We start from the raw sequence: 20095 nt of genomic DNA, 5'->3' as shown, positions 1-20095 counted from the left end.
TGTTTGCATCCAGTTGCAATGACTACTTTTAATCATGTCTAATTTTGGAAACCTGTCTATCTGTAGAAAGTTGTGCATTTGTTTGCAACACTTAATTCTTCAATAATTACATATAGCAAGCTGTGTTCCTCTGCTAAGCTGTGGCTTGGGGGCATGGTGAGAAGAAAGTGATAGTAAATGGGAAATTCCTAACTTCTTGTGTACCAGCTTCTCAAGCTGCTTTATCTATTTTAATCCAAAAACAGCCCTTAGAACTGAAGTCTTAATCCCAAAGCTCTGTTGATGCAAATGACTTGCATGCCAAAAAGAACCACTTGTGCAAAGAAGGATAAAAAAGTGGGCCTCAAGATGGATTCTGTTTTACAGTAGCTACTTAAGTATGTAAACTTGGTGTTATTAAAAAGAATGATAAAATCTGTGTCTGCCATTGAATAATCATACATGGTTTTTGTGCTGTTCTTTCTTTCCAGATTTGAACATGGAATTCAACCCATCAGATCATCCACGGGCCAGTACGATATTTCTCAGTAAATCACAAACAGATGGTAGGTTACTGAATTTATTACAGTATTTATTTCTAAACTCTTTGTTAGTATGCATGTGATAGTCCTTTAATATGTAATTGCTCCCTCTCCCCCAAAAAGAGCATTTAGAGGCATCATGTTAGAGTTTTAAGTAGTCACAACTTGAGTTAATTGTCTTGTCAGATCAGTAGGACAAATATGGATGAAGCTTAATATTATTATATTTAAAAACTATTTTCTCTAAATCTGAAAGTTTTGTGTAACTGTTTCTTAATTTTGTTTTAAACTCTGAACATTAGGCTTCTGGAAAATGCATAGTAAATATTTTTTTAGAAAATGCCAGTTTATATTAGCTAAAAAGACATTCCAGGATTTCTCTGATACAGATGATGCTGTAAATGAGTTCAGTACTAGTTTTTATTAACAAAATAACTCCCATCCTACCCAAACATTCCCTATTCATCTCCTCTCATTATGGATTTGATATAGTCATGTTTGTCTGGAGTTTAGTTGTTTTTCTTAATACGTAGACAAAATGATTTCTAAAATTGACATTGATTAAACAAACCTCCTGATACAGTTAGTAGAATAGAAGCCATTTACTCTGGTTCTTTTGTTCCCTGTTGGACATGTATGACATGTTGATTTAGAAATAAATGAATAATGCATACAAAACACATTCTTTTCTAGCAGGACTTTCAAAGGAGTTCCTGCATTGTAATTCTGACTGTTCAGTAAGAATTCTTTGTCCTCCTTTCTGCTGCCTATAAATGCTGCTTTTGATTTACATAGTAAATTGCAGTGTCAAACACATCACTTGAAAAATAATGTCGTTTTCACTGACTGTATATTTTTTGCTAGTTTTTGAGCATGACTAGAACAAAGAGGATATACATTTAGGCCCTAATTGAAGAGTTGATTGTGTGAGTACCTCCTTTGACCTTGAGATTGTCCTTCTGAATTCATCCCTGGTTCTGTCAATGTCTCAATATATGGGTTTGGATGCCATTTACCATACTAACTTGGTTTGGTAGTCTGGAAAATTAATATGATAATATCTCCATGGTTGTATTATGAGGATTGAAGTCTATTTTATAGTGAATTTGCTGTGTTTTGAAACTCTCTAATCCCATATGGATGCTACTTGTTTCTTGTTACAGCTTGTTGAAAGAAAGGACAAAACAGACCAAAGTTCAACAACTAAAATTTTGACCAGACTGGATGATTATTCTTACTTGTTATAAAAGTGGTTAAATTATTGCAATATGGAGTTGGTTTTAAACATTTTATAAAAATCTTTATACCCATGCTAGAGTTGGTCTGTGAAGCTTTGTTCTAGTTTAAGTAATGTTAAGAACATATTTTTGAGTAAGAACAATTAATTTAGTGCAATGTTGCAGAAGTGTTATCAATGGGAGTGTAAGATCTGTTCAGCTGTCCTTTGATACATTGGAAAAAATACAAAGGCTATTTTGTTTGTACAAAAATAAAAAGATTCTGCAAACATTTATCTACTGATGTATTGCCAAGAACCATCATGTTCTTGTGGGATAGCTCCAGTACTAAGCATTTTGCTTGGCTGTACTTTGGGCCCTTTGTTGAACCAAGCAAGCTGTAGGAGTTACCACACTATTCAAGGATGTTGCCTAACCAAAATGCAGTAAAGTGTTTGTTCAGGGGAAAATAGAGGGATTTTTTAGGGCATGTAAAGTTATAAACCTACAAATCAGGTTGCTGTGGAATCCTGGGGACCCCCAAGACTTCTTCAGGTGATGTAGAAGAGGAGAGCTGAGCTGGCTGTGTTGAAAACACCTAACTTGGGCAAATAACTGCTCCATTACTTGAATAATATTGGGCTGGTGAACCTTCCTGTTGACTGTAAGTGAAAATATTTCTCTAGATAAGACCTGTGAACATTTAAAATGCACAGTACAATACATAGAGTCGAACAGCATCAGGATTCAGGGTTTCATCCAGGATCTGGCTCTGACTGTGAGCATACATCTCATGGTTTTGCAGTGGGAAATGGCCAAGTCCATCTCAAGGTGCTAGAGTGACTTGGCAGTGTTACCTTCAGACTTGACTGGCTTTCTAGTAGCCCTGTGCTCTTTGAGCCTCACTGGTAGCCTTATAGCATTCTCTTGGCATAGGAGCTGTGCTTGACCTGCTTGTGATCAACATGTGAGCAAAGAGCAACAAATAAAATGAGACAGGATGTGTCATCTCAGTTTATTAGGTGGTCTCTAATTGCTGTTGTTCTGTGAAGCCTGAATGCCATGCTAAGCATGTAAATTATCCTGCCCCTCTTAGTCAGTAGTCTGAATGAATCCTTAATTACTTGAGCATTCAATTAATCTGTAGAAAATTTAAAGTCACAATAAATATTAATTTGAATCCTAGCTAGAGGAACTTTTCTAAATGTTTCCATCTCTTTTGGGAGTTTTCTAGGTGCTGAATCGTATAGGTGGAATTCTTCCAATTTAGGGAGCTGGTATAGGATATTGCCTGTTATGTTTTTAACTTCCATCAGTGCTTTATGCAAGTTCTCCCTTGTTTTCTGAGCTTAGCCAGTGAGCTGTGGGTGAGTGGAAACCCATGCACTATTTAGTGTGTGGCTGTGATTAACACAGGGTTTCCAAACAGCACTCCAACAATGTAACTGCCTTTCCTTTATGGCAGCAAGAAGACAATGTTTGCTCCTCCAGGGTGCTGGTACTGGTGTTTCCTGTCAGTGTGTTCCAGCTTAGACTGGGCTTTACACATTCAGTGTACAGGCTAAATTTTGCAGTATCAGTGCAACAATGGGCTTCAGACAAAAAAGATTTTAAAATTGTGTTTAAATAGGCAGTTAGAAGTAGAGTAAGCTGCTTTTAGTCTTTAATGTTAGCTGGGACCAGTCTTCTCAATTAAAACAAAAATAGGTGAGTTACCAACAGTGGCTGGTAATTGCATCTGCCAAAATGCAAGATGTTCTTATAGTTGTAATCCTCAAGGATTTTTTGTTCAATCCTGATATGATTAGCCTTAAAATAAGTCTTTAGAAATGGCCCAGTGAAAATTTTTATTACAGCTCAATGAAAAATACATATATACATGCATACACACAGGTGCCTCTGTGTGTCTTTCCTCACTTCCTTTTAATTTCATTTTACTTTCCTCTTATTGCAAAAGCTCAGCAATAACAGTTGAAAGTGCCTACAGCAATAGGAATAGGTCATACACTGTAGAATGAGGAAAACTGAGACAATTTGGCAGCACCTCAGGTTCCACTTGAAGAGTTCCATTAAAACTTTGAAGTTTTATATTGTTTAAAAAAAAGAGTAGAAGTTTAATTGTTTAAACTGACTCCAGGTCTGTTCAGCTTCACGTCATCAAAACTCCATGCCTGAAACCCAAAATCCTGGAGTTACAGTTAGGAGTTTATTCTGCACAATGCTGGTTAATTCTAACACAATGGTCTGGCCTGCTGCAGACCATACTAAGTTGTGTGAGCAGCAAAACATTTTTAAACTGACTGAAGGCAAGTGATGGAATTACCTCTTTACAGTCATTTTGCCTTGTGCAATATTTGGCTTCCCCTTGTCTAAAGTGGGTGCTGTGATTACAAAAGAGAATGGGTCAGAATGGGTTTCTGCTCTGCCTGACTCCCCACTGGCAGTGTTCTGCACAGTTGAGCCTTACACTATGGCAGGGTGAGCCAGAAGACAGAAAGAAGCAGCTGCCTTCCTGTAGTGCCTCACCTGAGAGGCCAGGCTGAATGAATTTCTGATATATGGAGAGATTAGGAAGGGAGGTCAGCATGCTGCTTGCAGAGATGTGCACAAGGATTGCTTGAGCAGGCAAAAGGGAGAGGTGTGTATAAATACATTAACATATTCTTCTGGAGACTGGAAATAGCAAGTGGGATTGAGCTGTGTGTTCTTGCTTTGGATAGTAGAGGATTGCACCTTCATGGGGAATTGAATAAAGTATACAAATACAAAAGGAAAAAAAAAAAGGGGAATAAAGGTCAATAAAATGGATTTTGGAGTGTATGCGCAGACTGTCTCTGTAGGATTTGAAGAACTTCAAATATGGTATAATCGTGATTAAAATTGTTAAATATTTAATTGTGTTCAAAATTTCACAGTTAATGGGTGCTAACTTTGATTTAAGCTGTATGCAAACCTAATATAGTACTTGCCAGAATTGTTTACTGCCTGTACAGTGCAATATGTGATACTAGACAAATACTTAGGCTGTTCTTAGTATCTACTATCATGTTGTTGTTACGTGTTTTGCTGATGATAAATGCAGTGTGTGGTACTTAAATGTAGTGTAGTGTATCAGAAGGATTTCAAGCAGTTTAATGATTTACTAGATCATCAGAATTTTTCAGCCGTTCCTGTTTAATTGTTTCTTATGCAATGTCCATAATTGTGGATCTGAGCATATTCTAAGTGACATGGCTAACATCTGTCATGTGTGATTCTCCTTTCTGCTCCCTGGGAGGAAAATTATGTAAGGATTTTTAAAAGCTTTTTCTTATTTTTTTTTTAATTTTCATTTAATGTCTGCATTAAACACAATTATTTCACAGTGTTCACACATACAGCCTTGTTTATGTGAGATTGCTTGCTTATAATAAATCACAAATAATGGCTTCTCATCCAACAGGGAATGGACAGGCTATCCTATCATTGTGAACACTCTTATTTTGCTAAGTGCATTGGGTTGCATAGATTTCAAATCATGATGCACCAAAGTGCATTTAATCACCTACAGCATGAAACCATTATTATTTTAATCCTGCAGTTTGATTTATGTGTTAGTTGCCTCCAGATTTGTATCCTAAATTCTGTGGTATTTTCAGTGGAACAGAGCTCCACAGGCTCTCTATGGGGTGAGTTAATTGGGGAAGTGCTTTAAAAAAATGAAATAGAGTATATTTAATCAGCTGTAATGAGCATTTGCCTGACAATTAAGACTTTATACATCTATCTCCCTTTTTGTTGCTATTTACTTTCTGACTGTTTTGGCTAATTGTGGCTTTGACTTTGCAATCATTGCTTGTGGTGACTGGTTCATACTCACCAGCAAAATATATTTTCATTGTTACATCCAACATGAGTAATAGTTTCAGGCTTGTGCCTGATCATTGTAGAAGGCAGTGATGCAATCCATACGGTTTCAATGCTCCTCTGTGGAAGTTAGTGCACAGTAAGCTGTGATGAGAATTTGCTAACTCCATGGTGTAGCTGTTTAGGTGCTTTCATACCTGCACAGTAGTACCTGCAGCAGGGTACCTTGCATGAAGGCACTGGTGGCTCAGGAGTACCCAGAGAGCTGGGGAAGAATGGCCAAGCCACTGCTACCTTGGACTGCAGCTTACTGCATATTAGCTTGCCCATGTGGACCAGCACCTGGTAAAGTACCCAAATGGATGAGAATTTTAAGCCATCACCACACTAGTGAGCATAAATGCCTTTATGTATACAGATACATGTTCCTTCTGTGTTTGCTGTATAAATATACTTGGTTAGTGCAAAAGCAATTATAATGTTGCACATAGATAGTCTCCTGTTCTTTTTATTATAAGTGGTGTATAAGAAGCTTAATTGGGAAAAATAGTCATGTAATATTTCTATCATATTTTGTGTTTTTGCAGTGAGAGAAAAACGCAAGAGTCTCTATATAAACCACGTAAGTGAAAATGCCTCGCTATGCAGCTTTCTCCTTGTTGTCTATATTATACAGTAAATGAGAGTTATCACACATGATTTCCACATTGCTGAGAGGGTGCTGATGCTTCACATGTCTGTTCTGCATCAGGATCCTGAAGTATAGGCCTTGACTGTTGAGATAGTGAAACGAATCTGTTGGTTTGAAGACAGTGTTGTGTTATGATCACAAGCAGTGTATGTAGGTAACTGGTATCTGGGAAAATGAGCTGCACACATTGGTGTGATTTTTAAAATTATTACAGAAACTCTTGAAACTTTAGATTACATTTGTATGCAAGTTTGCATTGGCAGGGAGCTACAGCATTGGATATTTGCACAGTTGTTCTGAAGTGTTGATGCAAGGTAAATGTGGATTGACATGTGCTATGTGCTGAGTACGACGACGGGGGTTTGGTATGCTTGTGCACCCTGGGCATTTTTCAATTCAGTTCTCTTCTGTTTGAAGCAAATTCTCAGTGAAGCTGAGAGCAAATACCCTGTAGCCTGCTTTGGGTACATGACCAGGCTCTTCACCTCAGTTGGCATTGTTTGCACTGCTGAAGCACCTGGAACCAGTGTGGTTCTAAGTATGTGAAGCCTTGTGTTGAAATATGTGGAGTCATGGCTCAGTAAAATTGAGAAGGGAAAGAACTAATTGTCTACCAAATGCTATTTGCCTTTAAAGGTGAATGGGGAGAAGCTCTCAAGTTTTTCTCTATCTGGAAATATAAGCTGTCATTTCATTTTTATGACACTACAGCTGCTGAAACAGATGTGGTTTATGCCCACTTCTTTGTGCTGAGGTGAACAGTTGCCTAGCTGCAGATAAACTGGATTGGGGCACAAATGCAGGTGGATTCACCTAAGTGGAACTCCTGTGATGAACTCCAGGGCTTGCATCTGCGGAAGGGAGGGAGCCACAAGGGCAGCAATGAACTCATGTGTGGGGTGAGAGGGCAGGACTGCTACATTTGTTAATAGAGCTGGTTGGTTTTGAGTATTCCTAAAACTACTGCATGGCTTTCAAACCTAGCTGAGATTTTCAGTTTCCCAGGAGTTAAGATTCTGAGCACTCATGAGATACTGTGAGGCTTGCAAAACCCTTAAAGTTACCATTGCTAGGTTAACAGATGTTCTTGGTCCTCATCTTCTATTGCTCTGTAAACCATTCCTGTTGCTTAGAGTGCATGTGAGGGTAGTTTGCAGAGCAGTTATGAAATTACTTGGAAAGCCAGTGTACTGGGTTCCTGTAAACTTAATAATGTGCACTCAGTACCGAGCAGTTCATATGTAAAAATTGTGTTGTGGGTTCTGATTCTCCAGCAGAGTAACAAAGGTGACTATTACAGATGCTGCTGGAAGCACTCTATTGCAAACCCTGGTGTAAAGTGTTTATGGGTTAGGCTGGGCATGTTGCAGAAAAGGGAAGGGTCATATCACTGGGGAGTTGTGTTGTTGGGAGCTCAGTGTAGCAGCATATGCAGTTGATGTGCCAAGTGCTGTACCTCTTCTTAATTTGTTTTGGTTTTTATCCCCCAAGTGCCATTCAAAGTATTGGCTGAGGGTGCAGTTGTGTAAACTTCCCTCAGTGGTTTACTGCTACCTTAAGTCTGACTTCTTTGTACTTAAAAAGTACTTCTGAATTACAAAGCTAAAAATAACCTTTATGAAGCTAAAGTCCTTACCATGTCTGTGTCTTTACAGATCAACGAATGTTTTTTAGGCAGTAATCATAGATAAACTCTATTTTTAAGCTTGTCCTGTAATATTTAAGTTATTCCTTCAGCACACCTGTGAGTATTCACTCAGCACCTCCTAAATCTTCAGTGTGCTAAACCTGATACACAAACTGGTGGTCATTTTTGAAGGGGTAGCTGTGACTTGTAACTGGAAACTGTGTTTAGGTTTTCAGGCTACAGGGAACCATCCTGGTTTTCCTAGACCACCTTGTTGGAAGAAATTTAAGAAATTAGTTAGATTTAACAGTATGGGACAAATGATAGGTTTTGTTTACATGGTACAATGGTTTATGATATACCCTATTGATCAATCAGTTCTTTTCCACTTTCTCTCACTGTGTGCTAACAGGAGCTATTGCTACTCATCTGTTTCCCTGTTGATGTGAAGTGCTGGGTCCCCACATCTGCTCTGAAGGAAACATTCCAGAGAGCATAAATTCTGTTTTGTTATTTCGCCCTTTTTTAAAAGAACTCCTCACCATAATGCCGCACTTTTTCTTTTGTGGTTTTTTTCATTATGTCATCTCTGTTGTTGTTGTTGTTGTTTTTCATGCATATTCTCCTTTTGTGATAAGTAACCAAGATGAACAACAAAATATTTTAATCTTTTTGTATAGTATCTGTATAACTGGTTATTTTGCAGTCGGAATTGAATTTCTTCCAGGGCTGGTTAGAAAGAGAAATGTCAATAAAAACTGTGCTTTTTTTTTTTTTTAAATGCTTGCCAAGTTCTATGTAGTAAAACAGATGAAGATATTAATTTATACAAATGCAGTTTTGAAATATTGCTTATGAAAAAAATTAATATTAACCCTTCCTCATTTAAAAATGCACTTTCTTAGCATGATCACATCACTGTTCTTTTCATTTCTTGCTTGCTTTTGTTTGTAGAATATTTTATTTGGCTGAATAGTTTCCTGTGATCCCCAAACACAAATGGTGGGTTCCTGCTTTGATTTGTTACACTTTGTCAAGGGCTGACTGTTGCCATATTTCAGATTCACCTTGTCAGTAGGTGTGATGGAAGAAGTCAGCAGCTGTTCTTTTGTTTTTTGGGTTTTTTTTGGGGTGGGGAAAGAATGAAAGGAGCACAGAGTGCTATGGAGGAGCTGTCATCTCTCAGTCTTCCCACAGAGCCCAAGTGCTAGAAGTTCCCTACCTCCCATGTGCCTGACCTGTTTGCTTTCTTCCAGCCTGTTTTAATTCCTGAGCAGTTGCAGCAGACTCTGCTTCTCTCTCCCATTGCACTGGCAGTCACTGTTTTTTGCTATTTTATTTTTTTTATGCTGCCTTGGTGTGCACATGCCTTTTAATCTGCTTAGTCAAGCTGCTGAGAGGGATAAAGATGCAGACTGAGATAAGGGCATTTCCTTTCTCAGAGAAGAGAGATTGCATCAGTACCTCTGCCTGTGCAAGGAAAGCAAACAGGAAGAGAGACACGTTTTGTGTTTTTAGAGGAGGTGGTGGAGAAAGAGTGAATCTTTTATTATTGTTGCAGTAGATTGTTCTTTTTAATGTGTTGGTTTTTTTTTTTTTGGGGGGTTTTTTTTTGTTTTTTTTTTTTTTTTTGGGTTTTTTTTTTTAGAGGAAAGGAGCAGGGTGGGAGGAGAAAAAAGATTGTTTTCTCTTTCAAGTTTTTCTAGAAATTTTCCCTTTCAGACAAGGAGAAAATGCTGTTAGCCCAAGTAATTTCTTCTCTTCTAGTCAAGGTACACTTAAAATGAGTCTGTGCTTATGAGCAGTAATACCCCTTAAAACTGAGGGATATTTTTTCCATATTGGTATATTTCTGAAGGAGGATAAAGGCTAGGGAAAGAAAATAAAAGGAATTAATGTCTCACTTGTGCTTGTTTTTTATTCTGGACACTTTGCCAGCCTTGTAGCAGCAGCCTTTCATCCTTGTCTTGTATCTGGTCATGGCTTCAACTGTCTGCTACCTGGCAACTGGATGTTCAAATTCCATCAAATTAATACTGTTTTAATCATTCCAAGTAGATAAGTTAACCCCAGATTATTTTTTTTTTATCATCTTGGGGAAAAGTTACTGGGCAGCACTTGTGTCACAACCCTGATCCTTGTAAGTGACCCTGTGGTGATTCACATCAAGGGAAGCTTCTCCCTGACACAGCACTGGGGACTTGCAGAGAACAGAGGGTTTTTTTGCTGTATGTGGTGAGTCAGGAACAATTTTTGTGAGCCTTTTTGCATACCTGGAGTGATGTATGGCACTTACTCCTATGTAGCCCCCAAATTTTCTTGTCAGATTGAATAAAGAGGCTGTTCTGCTTCCCTGTTGTGAAATTACTGGACATGTGACTGATAATAAAACACTTTCAACTAGTGATTAATGAGTAAGATACATGCTGAAATAGGAACACAGTCTGACAAGCAGTTTAATCTGTGAAAACAAAGCACAACATAGAAGATGGAATGTTGTTTTCAAGTGGACTACCTGAGGCTGGCTTTTGTGAAGGTTTAAAATTGCTGTTGAAATTACTTAAGATATTTTAATTGACATTCCTTACTTGAAGAGAAGAACAAGATAAACTGGAAGATAGATTAGAGGCTTCTCAGGTGCTCTTGAACTTCTCCTAGAGATTGCTTAACATGGTCTTTGCTCCTCTGCATTGCAAAATCACAAAAAAAGCCCATCTTGAGGGGGCATTTATAGGCTACCTGGTTCATTTAGCAGATTTGCTACATTGATGCCACTCCTAATAGATGCAGCTTAAGATTTTTTCCACGCATTTAATAAGTTAAAATTAACAGGTTTTCTTTAATGGCTTACCTAAACTTACTGTTGGAAATGTGTTTTTCTAAAGTCTTTTAGTTAGCTTCTTTTCCTGTCATCTAGGATGAGGAATTTTACCTCTCCTGTCAGCCTCAAGGCACTAGGTTATATGAAGTAATAAACTTTTTTACAGGAAGAAGAAAAAGCTAAATTTGAGTTAGAATGAGAACATGGAGCAGAGTTCTTTTACAAGGGGCTACTCCATACTTGCTTTGCTGGGAGTGTAATAAGTCCCTCTGGTGAAATTGCACAACAGCAGCAATTACACGCTTTGTAAATATAAGCCTTTGAGCAGATTTTAACAGTCAAGAAATATTTAATCTTTCTCATCTGTAGAGCAGGGCTCTTTGTCAGTAGTTAAATAGGACCTGAATGTGCTACACAGGAGTTTGCTGACATAATTTTCTATGATTGACATGAGTAAGGACAAACTTTGAGACCCAGAAACTTACAAGTACAGATCTAGTCTAAGCTAGGCTAGTTTTGGACATTATCAAACATTGATGAAGTTGAACTGAGGACAAAGTGGAATCATGAGGATCAAGGGCTGTTACTTGAGAGTAGTTGGGCTGGAGTTTTTTTTAATTGCAGTTGTTGGCAGAGGAAGATGAGCATACAGTGGTGCAGTTTCCTATTACTTTTGTTCTGGTGAATATATCTACACCAAAGATAGACAATTTTGCTGTATTGACATTATGCAAGATGAAAATAAGTGCAGAGCTTTGCAGAGCCATGCAGAGAGTTGTGTTGCATGGTTTGCTTGATTTTGGAAGCACTTTGTTGGCCTGTAAAATCGTGTTTCTTCTGTGAAAAATGTTGTCAAAATCGTGTCCTGAAGCAACAGAAGGTCCTCAAGACAGGAACTTCCCTTTTCCAAGTAAGAAGCAGTCCTGGTATTTTTGCTTACTGTTGTAATTTGGCTTCATGTGCACTTTTATGTGCCAGTTTTGCCTTTTAGCATCTTGGCCAGCCTCTGCTGCCTGGAAGCTAATGAGCATGTCTGCACAGATGAGAGCAAGCAAGCCTCAGTTTTTCCATGGGGGAAAATATTATTTAATAGCACCTTTTAAAATCATGCACTAACACACCTGGTTCACAGGAGGAAGAGACACTACTATCATTATTTAGTACAGAAGCTCCAAATTATCTTTTGATGGACAAATGCAAAAGAGCTCTGGAAAAGGCTGAAGCTGCTTTGCCCAAACTGGAAGCTGAGTGGCTCAGAGCCAGGGCTGGTACAAAAGCTGTATAGCTTCATTAGGGAAGAGTTGTGCCCAAACAAAGGAATCCTGCTGAGCAAAAGGGCAGAGAGCCACCCTAGTGCTGCTGAAGAGGCCAGAGCTGGCCCTTGTGGTCAATTCTGAGTGTGGATTTTGGGCAGTGTGCACCATCCATCCGTTAGATGTTTCTACACAAAACCCTTCTGAAGTGCCTACTTTAACAAAAGGCATAGTAACATTTCTTCTTTTCCCACAAATATGAATTTAATTTTTAAGTGATGCTTCCTGAGAGAAATTAACTCTTTTGTACCTTCTCATTGTGAAAAAGTTAGGTTGTTATTCTTTTCAAAGCAGGTGCCTAGAAGCAGTTCTGGGGTGTTTATATGATTTTGATGGCAAACTACTAAGCCATTATATCTCTGATAAAATGTTTTTTATGTAAGCTTCAAGTAAAAACCTGTAGTTCAAACATCTTAAAACACACAGGATTTGGAAAACTGGAAAATGTCAGGATGAAGGTGGAAGAAAAATAAGGCAATAATATTTGCTTAGTACTTGCTGTGCAAGGGGAAAAAAACTGTTAGTCTCAAGAAATAGGAACACCTGCATTATTGGAAATTGAACCTTGATCTCATAGGGCTTTTTCTGTAACACATTCAAAAACATAGCAAGTTATAAAGCAGAGTTTTCTGTTCTACTTCTTTTCCTGTTAAGAAAGAAATTCCACAAAACACCTGTTTTGTATTTTGTGACCTGTAATGTCAGCATTTCTTAGTGAATGTCTTTGGCTGAAATGAGAAAAATAGCAACTGCTTCTGGAGTAAAGAACTGCAAATCCTCTCCACCAAAAGAAATCACCAAATGATAGAAAAGTGGTCCAGAATTCATCTTAAGGACTTGCTCAGTCTGGTTTCCTGTCTAGGAACAGAAGACTGTCTCTAAGCTATTGCTGGCATGTTTGTTTTGCCTTTTCATTACAACTTTCCTTGATGGAGATTCTATCACTGCTCAAGTCATTTAATCTCTCCCTGCTGTTAGAAGAAGGTGGTGGCTTGGGGTTTTTTTGCCATCCCTTCTGGACTTACATGCCCGATCTTAATCTTCCATAGTTTAATATGAGCCTGTTCTTTCTTATCCCACCCACAAGGGTCATGGAGAGCAATGTCCTCTTCTTTGGAGCTCCCTTCAACATGGCTTAAGGCCATTATTTTTGCTTTGTTCTGGAGAAAACCCTTCCAGCCTGCCAGCTTTCCCTTGTTAATCAGCTTTTCTGAATCTCTGATTGTTGTTGCTGCTCTATCCTTCAGACTCTCTGGAATAAACTCATCTTTCTTGAAATACAGTGTACAAAACTGGACATGAAATTCCAGCTGAGCAGAGTGAATGGGTGCTCTACCCTGTTGCATACAGGGTAATTCTATCAATTCTATTGAAATATGCTTTTTTAAAAGAAGAATGTCCTCTGCAAGTTAATGTCAGCTACAAATTCAATAAAAAATACCTTGATACTGTGATCAAAGTTGTTGCTCAGTATTTTATGTGGAGTTGACCAGACCTCTGTGGAATGTCCCTTATTTCATCCTTCTAGTTTGAAAGCGATCCCTGGGCATCCAGAATATAATTTTCCAAGTAGTTTTTGCCTGCCATGTTTTCCTTGGTTTGCCCTTTGAGAATTTTATGTGAGATGAAGTTGGAAGTCTTGCTGAAGTTGTGAGGTGTGACATCTATGGAATCTCAGCTGGGGTGCAGCAATAGTACTGCAGCTACTAAAAATACATGTAAAGTGAACCCCACTTTGTATCGGTGAGGTGCTTTGAATAAGTAAATATTTGTAATAGCAAAAGTTGTCAAGGCTTCACATGTGTCCTATGCTCAGTTTTGCATATGAAGATTTACAAAAGGAGGTGTACCAGTCTGTCATTTTTCCTGGGCCAGCTTTATGGTGGGCAGAACCTTAGAAGGATCCCATTAGAAGGTTTGGCTCATTTCTCCAAAAGCTCTATAGTCATTCTCAGCTTTTCTGATTTTTTTCTTAATTGGAGCCTCTTTGGCTTGTCTAAATGGGAGCATTTTTGTAGTTGGCAGTGATGGATTTGAAATATAGAGGCATCAAGCTCCTGTACAGTTTTGGTGACAGACTAACCCATTGAAATGGACACAGAAGAGAGTTTGTCTATAGGACAGTGCTGAATACTGAGCTGATGCTCAGTAACCTCTTCTGTCCTTTCAAGGATGGAGAAGGTTCCTGTGCAGCATTTTCATTTTATGGGGGCTCAGAAAAGTCTGTCTGACTGAACTGTGGGACTTCGGATGTCTCCCAGCTTAGTCAAGACAAAATATGAAGCTGAGGGTGTTTTCCAGCAATTGGAAAAGGCAGAAAATCTGTTCCCTGTGTCATGAGGCTGCAGATGGGCATCAGAGTAGAAGCTGGGAATGTGGGTCTCCTGACAGATCAGTTATTCACGTGGCACAGGTGTCTGTGTATTTACCCAAGGGTGAGGTTTATACCTGGCACCATTCTTCTGTCTCAGAGAGGTGTTCCTTCCTGCCAAGTTGTTGGTAGAAAGCAGGGCATGAGACACCACGTATTTTCCTGAGGTGTGAAAAGTTCCAAGCCCTAACAAACTGTGATGTGGGCTGAAAAGCCAAGAGAAGTTCTGTGATGTGGTAGTTTCAGAAATAAGGTGTGTTGCTCTAATTATTGATGTGTGTCAAATGTTAGAGTGTTGTTTACATAAGAAAATTTATATCTGATAGTGATGTTCCTTGTGGAGTTATTTTCTGTTTTTTTAATTGTGCTTCCTTCAAATGAATCCGGTATATTTATCTTGAATTTTATATTTAAAGTATGTTGACACTTATTATGCACAAAGAAAACTTTCCATGTGTTGAGTTTTTTTAATAACAACACTGAGATGTGTGTACATCTCCCATTTCCCCCCTTTTTCCCCCAGCTACTAGAGTCTAATTTTTGTTGTTTTTAATTTGCTTTGCCTTTATCATGCCTGTGGAAGGTACTCAACAGACTAATGCAGATACTTAAACTAAACTGTGATAGAATAAGAGCTATGAATCACCAGTCCCCTACTAATTCTCTCTGTATGCATCAGTGCTAGATAATAAATTTTATAGCATTAATATTCATAGTGCTTCTAGTTTTTCTCTTTCTTGCCTAACATACAATAGCTTGAAAGGTAGATGGGTTGTCAGCTTCCAAAGTATAACAAAGTACCTTTCCAAAGTCCTGAAGGATTTTTGAAAAGAGGTATTTTTCATTTTCTTGCTAAATCTTTTCATTTCCAAGAAGAGCAGTTCAGCCAACAATTGTATTGGTCAAGTGAAGGACCTTGATAGAATTTGTTGGTAAGCTTTCAGCTAATTTGAACATAATGTTTCTACAGTTCTGGCAGCTTTGGAAAATGTTGGGCTTTTCTTTCAATTGACAAGAGACTGTGTGTTTTTTCACTCATAGCTGTGAAATACAGAAAGATGACTTAGATGTGTGTAGGTTTTACCAGGAGTCAGTCTGTCTGTGTAATGAATGCTGTTTAGAAGCCAGCTGCCTATGGAAAGTGGAGCATTGCTGAGCTGATGGGTGCTGGCACTTGTAATAATGTCTGCTTTGGAAATTTGGAAAGGGGAAGATGTACTGAGGTAGGAGTCACAGGACCACATCCTGGATACTGAGTTACTCTGAGCTGGTAAATACCTGTGAATTCCACTGATGGTATTGACATTGGTCTCTCCACTGAAACACTGGAAACAACATTAATTGTAAGATGAATTAAAATTTCTGTGTTGATATGCCAGCTGAATTTTAAACCTATTCTGTTGTAAGTTAAATGTGTAATTTGACTGATCTTCACTTTCCTGACATAGGTTCTTGGTCAAGTTATTTGCTGGAAGATGGAATAAGCAGAGATAGAGTCAAAGAGGATTAAGGACTGTGATATCTATTAGCTGATGTGATTGGATAGCTGTTTTTTTAGCCTGGTGGAGTGCTGGCTTCTCTAAACAGCTGATGGAGAAGCTCTCTCAGCAAAAGATGTTTAGAAATAGTGTTCTCAAATGCCTTTTTTTTTTTTTTTGCTGAATTTTCTAGTGTTTTTCTATGGTAGTGAACAAAAAGGATTTAAATATATTGAAAGCCTTCTCTGTTAATAGATGGGGATTTTATTTGCTTATGCTCTTTTCTTCTGTCCTTTGATCAGTTTTTTTTTCCTTTCTGGTAACAATCTATTATCGATGAATTATTTTTTTCTGAATTCTACTTATTAATTTAGTAGTTCCACTGTAAATACCTCTTTCCTCTACTTCATTCTGTTGGGAATTCTGTTACAAGCTTTTTTGAGGGTTTTAATTTTTTTTTTCTGTAAGCATGGTTGCTAAACCAATCTGTTGCTAAACCAGTATTCATTGCTACCACAATTCCTTTTTCACTCTTCCATTTACTCTTTTGGAATGAGGACAGATCTTATTCATCTTTACTTTCCAAGTGTATGTATGTATTTGAGTAAGCCTGCAGAGGAATTTTTGCATGGTTTTGGGGAAGGAGGGACATGGGGGATTTGAATCTTGAAAGCATTAGCAAGTCTCAGGCAGGGATTTTGTGACTTTTGCACTGTTAATTGTTTCTGAACTTTCTGAACTGTTTCCAAATGTGATCACATTATTGTGTGCGTCATTAAGAGACAGAAATTTCTCATTTTAAAATTCTTATATCTCCCCCCAAAAGTGCTTTGGTATTACATAATTGCCATTGTTGTTTTGCATGTTTTTCATAGCATCCTCCTGGGCAGATGAGAAGGAAGTACAGTTCCTGCTCCACTATTTTCCTGGATGACAGCACAGTCAGTCAACCAAACCTCAAGTATACCATCAAATGGTGGGTTTGAAAATTTATTTATTTTTGCTAGCACTTATGTTTTATGTGTGTATTCATATATATATATTTGTGAACCATTACTAAGCAAGCTTCAAAGGTTTTAGTTTTTGAAGTAATAAATTTATTTAATCAGTCATGCTTCAGAGTTACTGGATCATGTCTCAGATGAGCATTTTAAGTTTCATTGGTGCCTTTTTACTTTTAGAGAGAAATGAAATTGATATTTGTGGAGTATTGTTCTTTACATTTTGTACAGTAAGGGGTAAATAGAGACCAAATGCTCAGGCAGTTAATGCTCTTTGTTAATGGCTGCTGATAGCCTCACTTGAGTTGCCTGTAGGTTGGTTACATTGGTATATGTGAATGCAAAAATTTATTAAGACATTATTTCTGCTGCAGAGGTGTTTAAATGAGAGACAAATCTATTCAGACTAACACATCTAAAGGTGTTTGTAATATTGGTCACTAGGACAGTCCTTAATTTTTCTCCTAAAGGAAAAAGAGGAGAGGAGAACAGTTTAACTACAAAACCTTTGTCTGATTCCTCGTCAGTTCTTTCTGCCTGGAATAGTCTTGCTTTTCTTGAAGTTTCCATCACTAGTAACTTAAAAATAGTTTTTATTAACACTTGAAAGACGTTTTGCATTTTTGAGGTGTTTGGGGTTTTTTCCTCCTTGAATCTCACTCCTCTGCTCTAAAATCCTTTGCATGTAGTGTAAGTGCAGCCTTTTCAGTGGGTTTTGGGTTTCTTTTTGCATCAGAACTGCCATGGCTTGTGGGAAGAAGGGATGGGTTCAGCTGCAGCAGCCAGGAAGAATTTTCAGGGGGGTCACAGGGCTGGCAGACACCTTGTGAAGGAGGACACAGAGGGACAAGCTGGTGGTGGGGAGAAGGGTGGTGTGTTTGGGAGAGACTCAGGTGCATGGTGGGGAGCAGAGTTGTGGAGCAGAGGGGTGGAAGAGCCAGTGCTGGATCAGGTGGGAGTCATGCAGGGCTGAGGCCAGGATGCCAGCATGGCAAGGGCTGGGAGCTGCAAGGGCTCAGAGGCTGGAAAGGGACTACAGAGGGTGAGGAGCTGAACTCTTGCACACAAAGTCTCTGCATCTTCTGTCTGGCTGCACATTTAGCAGGTTGAAGGGTGAGGAGATTGTAGGATTATTGCTTTTGAGTACAACTTCACTTCTTCCCCCATGCCTTGCAGTCTCTGCAGGAAAATGACTATTGCACATAAGTAAATCTCAGAGGGAGGCCTTTTGCTCAGCTCATTTACCTCTTCTAGGTCATGTTATGCACTGGTGTGTTTAAAATATTACTGTATCCACTGCAGCATCTGCAGCAGGAGGGGTGGCTGGGGTGGGGTGATGGAAAGCTCCATAATCATAATTTCTGCACTCTTAGTGCCAGTGATGGAAAGCTCCATAATTATCATTTCTGTACTCTTAGTGCCAGCTGAACCAGAGAATGAAAGGTAGAATGCAACTTGGATGAGTTACTCTATTACAGCCCTGAGAGACTTTCAGATTCTGATACAGATTTCTAAATAGTAAATATTTTCTAAATTTAATTTGACATTTTGTTACAAAGGCAGCCATACGGGCACCAAGCAGAGCTGTGTGCACAGGCTCTTACATCTGCTTTCATAAAGTGAACTGGAGCTGCAAGTGTGTTCCTAGGGGCATAGTTTAAAATTAAATTTTAGGATTAATTCATTTTGTGAGTAGCTTTCTGTCAAATCAAATTCATTCATAAATGTGTTTTTTTCTTGTGTTCAGTTACAACTGTGGCCTTTTAATGTCCATGGTACACACTATCTCTTGATTGCTTAAATATGTGTCTGTAGAAAAAAATCAAATTTAAAAAGCATTTATGATCTAGAAACTTCTAATGCAGCCAGATAAAAGCTCATAAAAATTTAGTAAAATATATTCACTTTTAACAGAGAAATTTTTTTTCTACTGTATGGCTGTTTAAAAAAAAACCCCAATCAAACCTGAACTAATTTATAATTCTACTGAAGTTTTGGCTCACACATATTCTTTTTTTAACATGCAGTATATCAGTTTTAATGTAAAAATTCTGGAATAAAATCAGAGAGCAACCAATTGACTCTTAAAAGGTCTTTTAGGAAAAAGCAAAGGTGGGAATTTTGCTTCAGTATAAGATATAAGCATCTTAAAGTGAATCACTGATGAAACCAACTGTCTACAAAGAGAATCAGTGAGTTCCCTCCTCCATCCTCTTTTCCCTTTAGCTTAGATTGATTTCTTGCTCCTGCAATAAGTAGGGAGAGTGCTGGCTCTTCTTCATTCTTGAATAAAAATGTATTGTGAGTAAAGCATGAGCTGGGAGTTGGAAACTATAGGATAATCATAAGAATCATGCTTTCATTTTGTTCCATCTCAAATGTGAATGAGATCAGTTAGTTGTATATGTAATCAAAATCTTAACTCTCTGTGAATATGAGGACACTTTTTGTCTGTGTGCAGAATATAAACAGGAGTGCTTTGGTGTGTGGTTGAGAGTAGGGGAAATGCACAATGCAGTAAGTTATTCAGGGAGTTGTCTTTCCTGAGTTAAAATAAGTAACTTGATGCCATAAAACTGTAGGAGCATGGTATTTGAGTCTGCTGTTTGAGCAGCTACATAGAGAGAGACACAAGCAATGAATTTAAATGTACAATCATAAGCCAATGGTGATTCAAACATTTTGTGGTAACCTGGCAGCAAAACTAAAGAGAATATCCAGTGCCTGTGATGCTTTGTCTACAACCTTGGAAATCAATAGGAGTTTAATCATTGAGTTTAGTGGAGTAAGGCATTAAATGAAAAGTGTGTGCAACTTGATATGTGAAATATGAAGATTATTATAAAGTACTTAATTACTAGTAAAAGGATGTAGTTGAAATGTACAAAACAATTATCAAATAATTTTTGCAGTAGTTTTCCTGATATCTAAGAGCAAACAAAAAAAATAGGCTATTGACCATATACTGTTTGTCATGCTTTGTGCTAGGTTTTAAATTTGCATGTAATGTGACAGAAAATATAATGTGGCAGTCCTGAGATATTAACTCTGTATTTTTCTTTACAGTGTAGCTCTTGCAATATATTACCACATCAAAAACAGGTATGTGAATAATGGAATCTTGTACTGAAAATATTTTTTAATGAAACAACTAAATGGCTCAAACTCTAAAAAATCCATGCTTAATTGCTTTCAAAATGTTTTTGGGT

At 38.0% G+C, this 20095-nt stretch overlaps 1 protein-coding gene across 1 annotated transcript in view; it reads left to right on the top strand.

The window, feature by feature from the left end:
- The window catches only part of CCNY (cyclin Y), a 118376-nt gene that overhangs the window by 71192 nt on the left and 27089 nt on the right, over window positions 1–20095 (top strand). Inside the window, exons 2-5 of the mRNA XM_079301264.1 lie at window positions 471–545; window positions 6172–6206; window positions 16761–16861; window positions 19953–19988. Coding sequence (XP_079157390.1) covers window positions 471–545; window positions 6172–6206; window positions 16761–16861; window positions 19953–19988 — 247 coding nt within the window. The remainder of the gene's footprint in view (window positions 1–470; window positions 546–6171; window positions 6207–16760; window positions 16862–19952; window positions 19989–20095) is intronic.

This window comes from Erithacus rubecula (assembly GCF_903797595.1).
Source record: "Erithacus rubecula genome assembly, chromosome: 3".
Taxonomy (NCBI): Eukaryota; Metazoa; Chordata; class Aves; order Passeriformes; family Muscicapidae; genus Erithacus; species Erithacus rubecula.
Note: the sequence above shows the minus strand (reverse complement) of the source record. Positions and strands in the feature narration are given on the sequence as shown.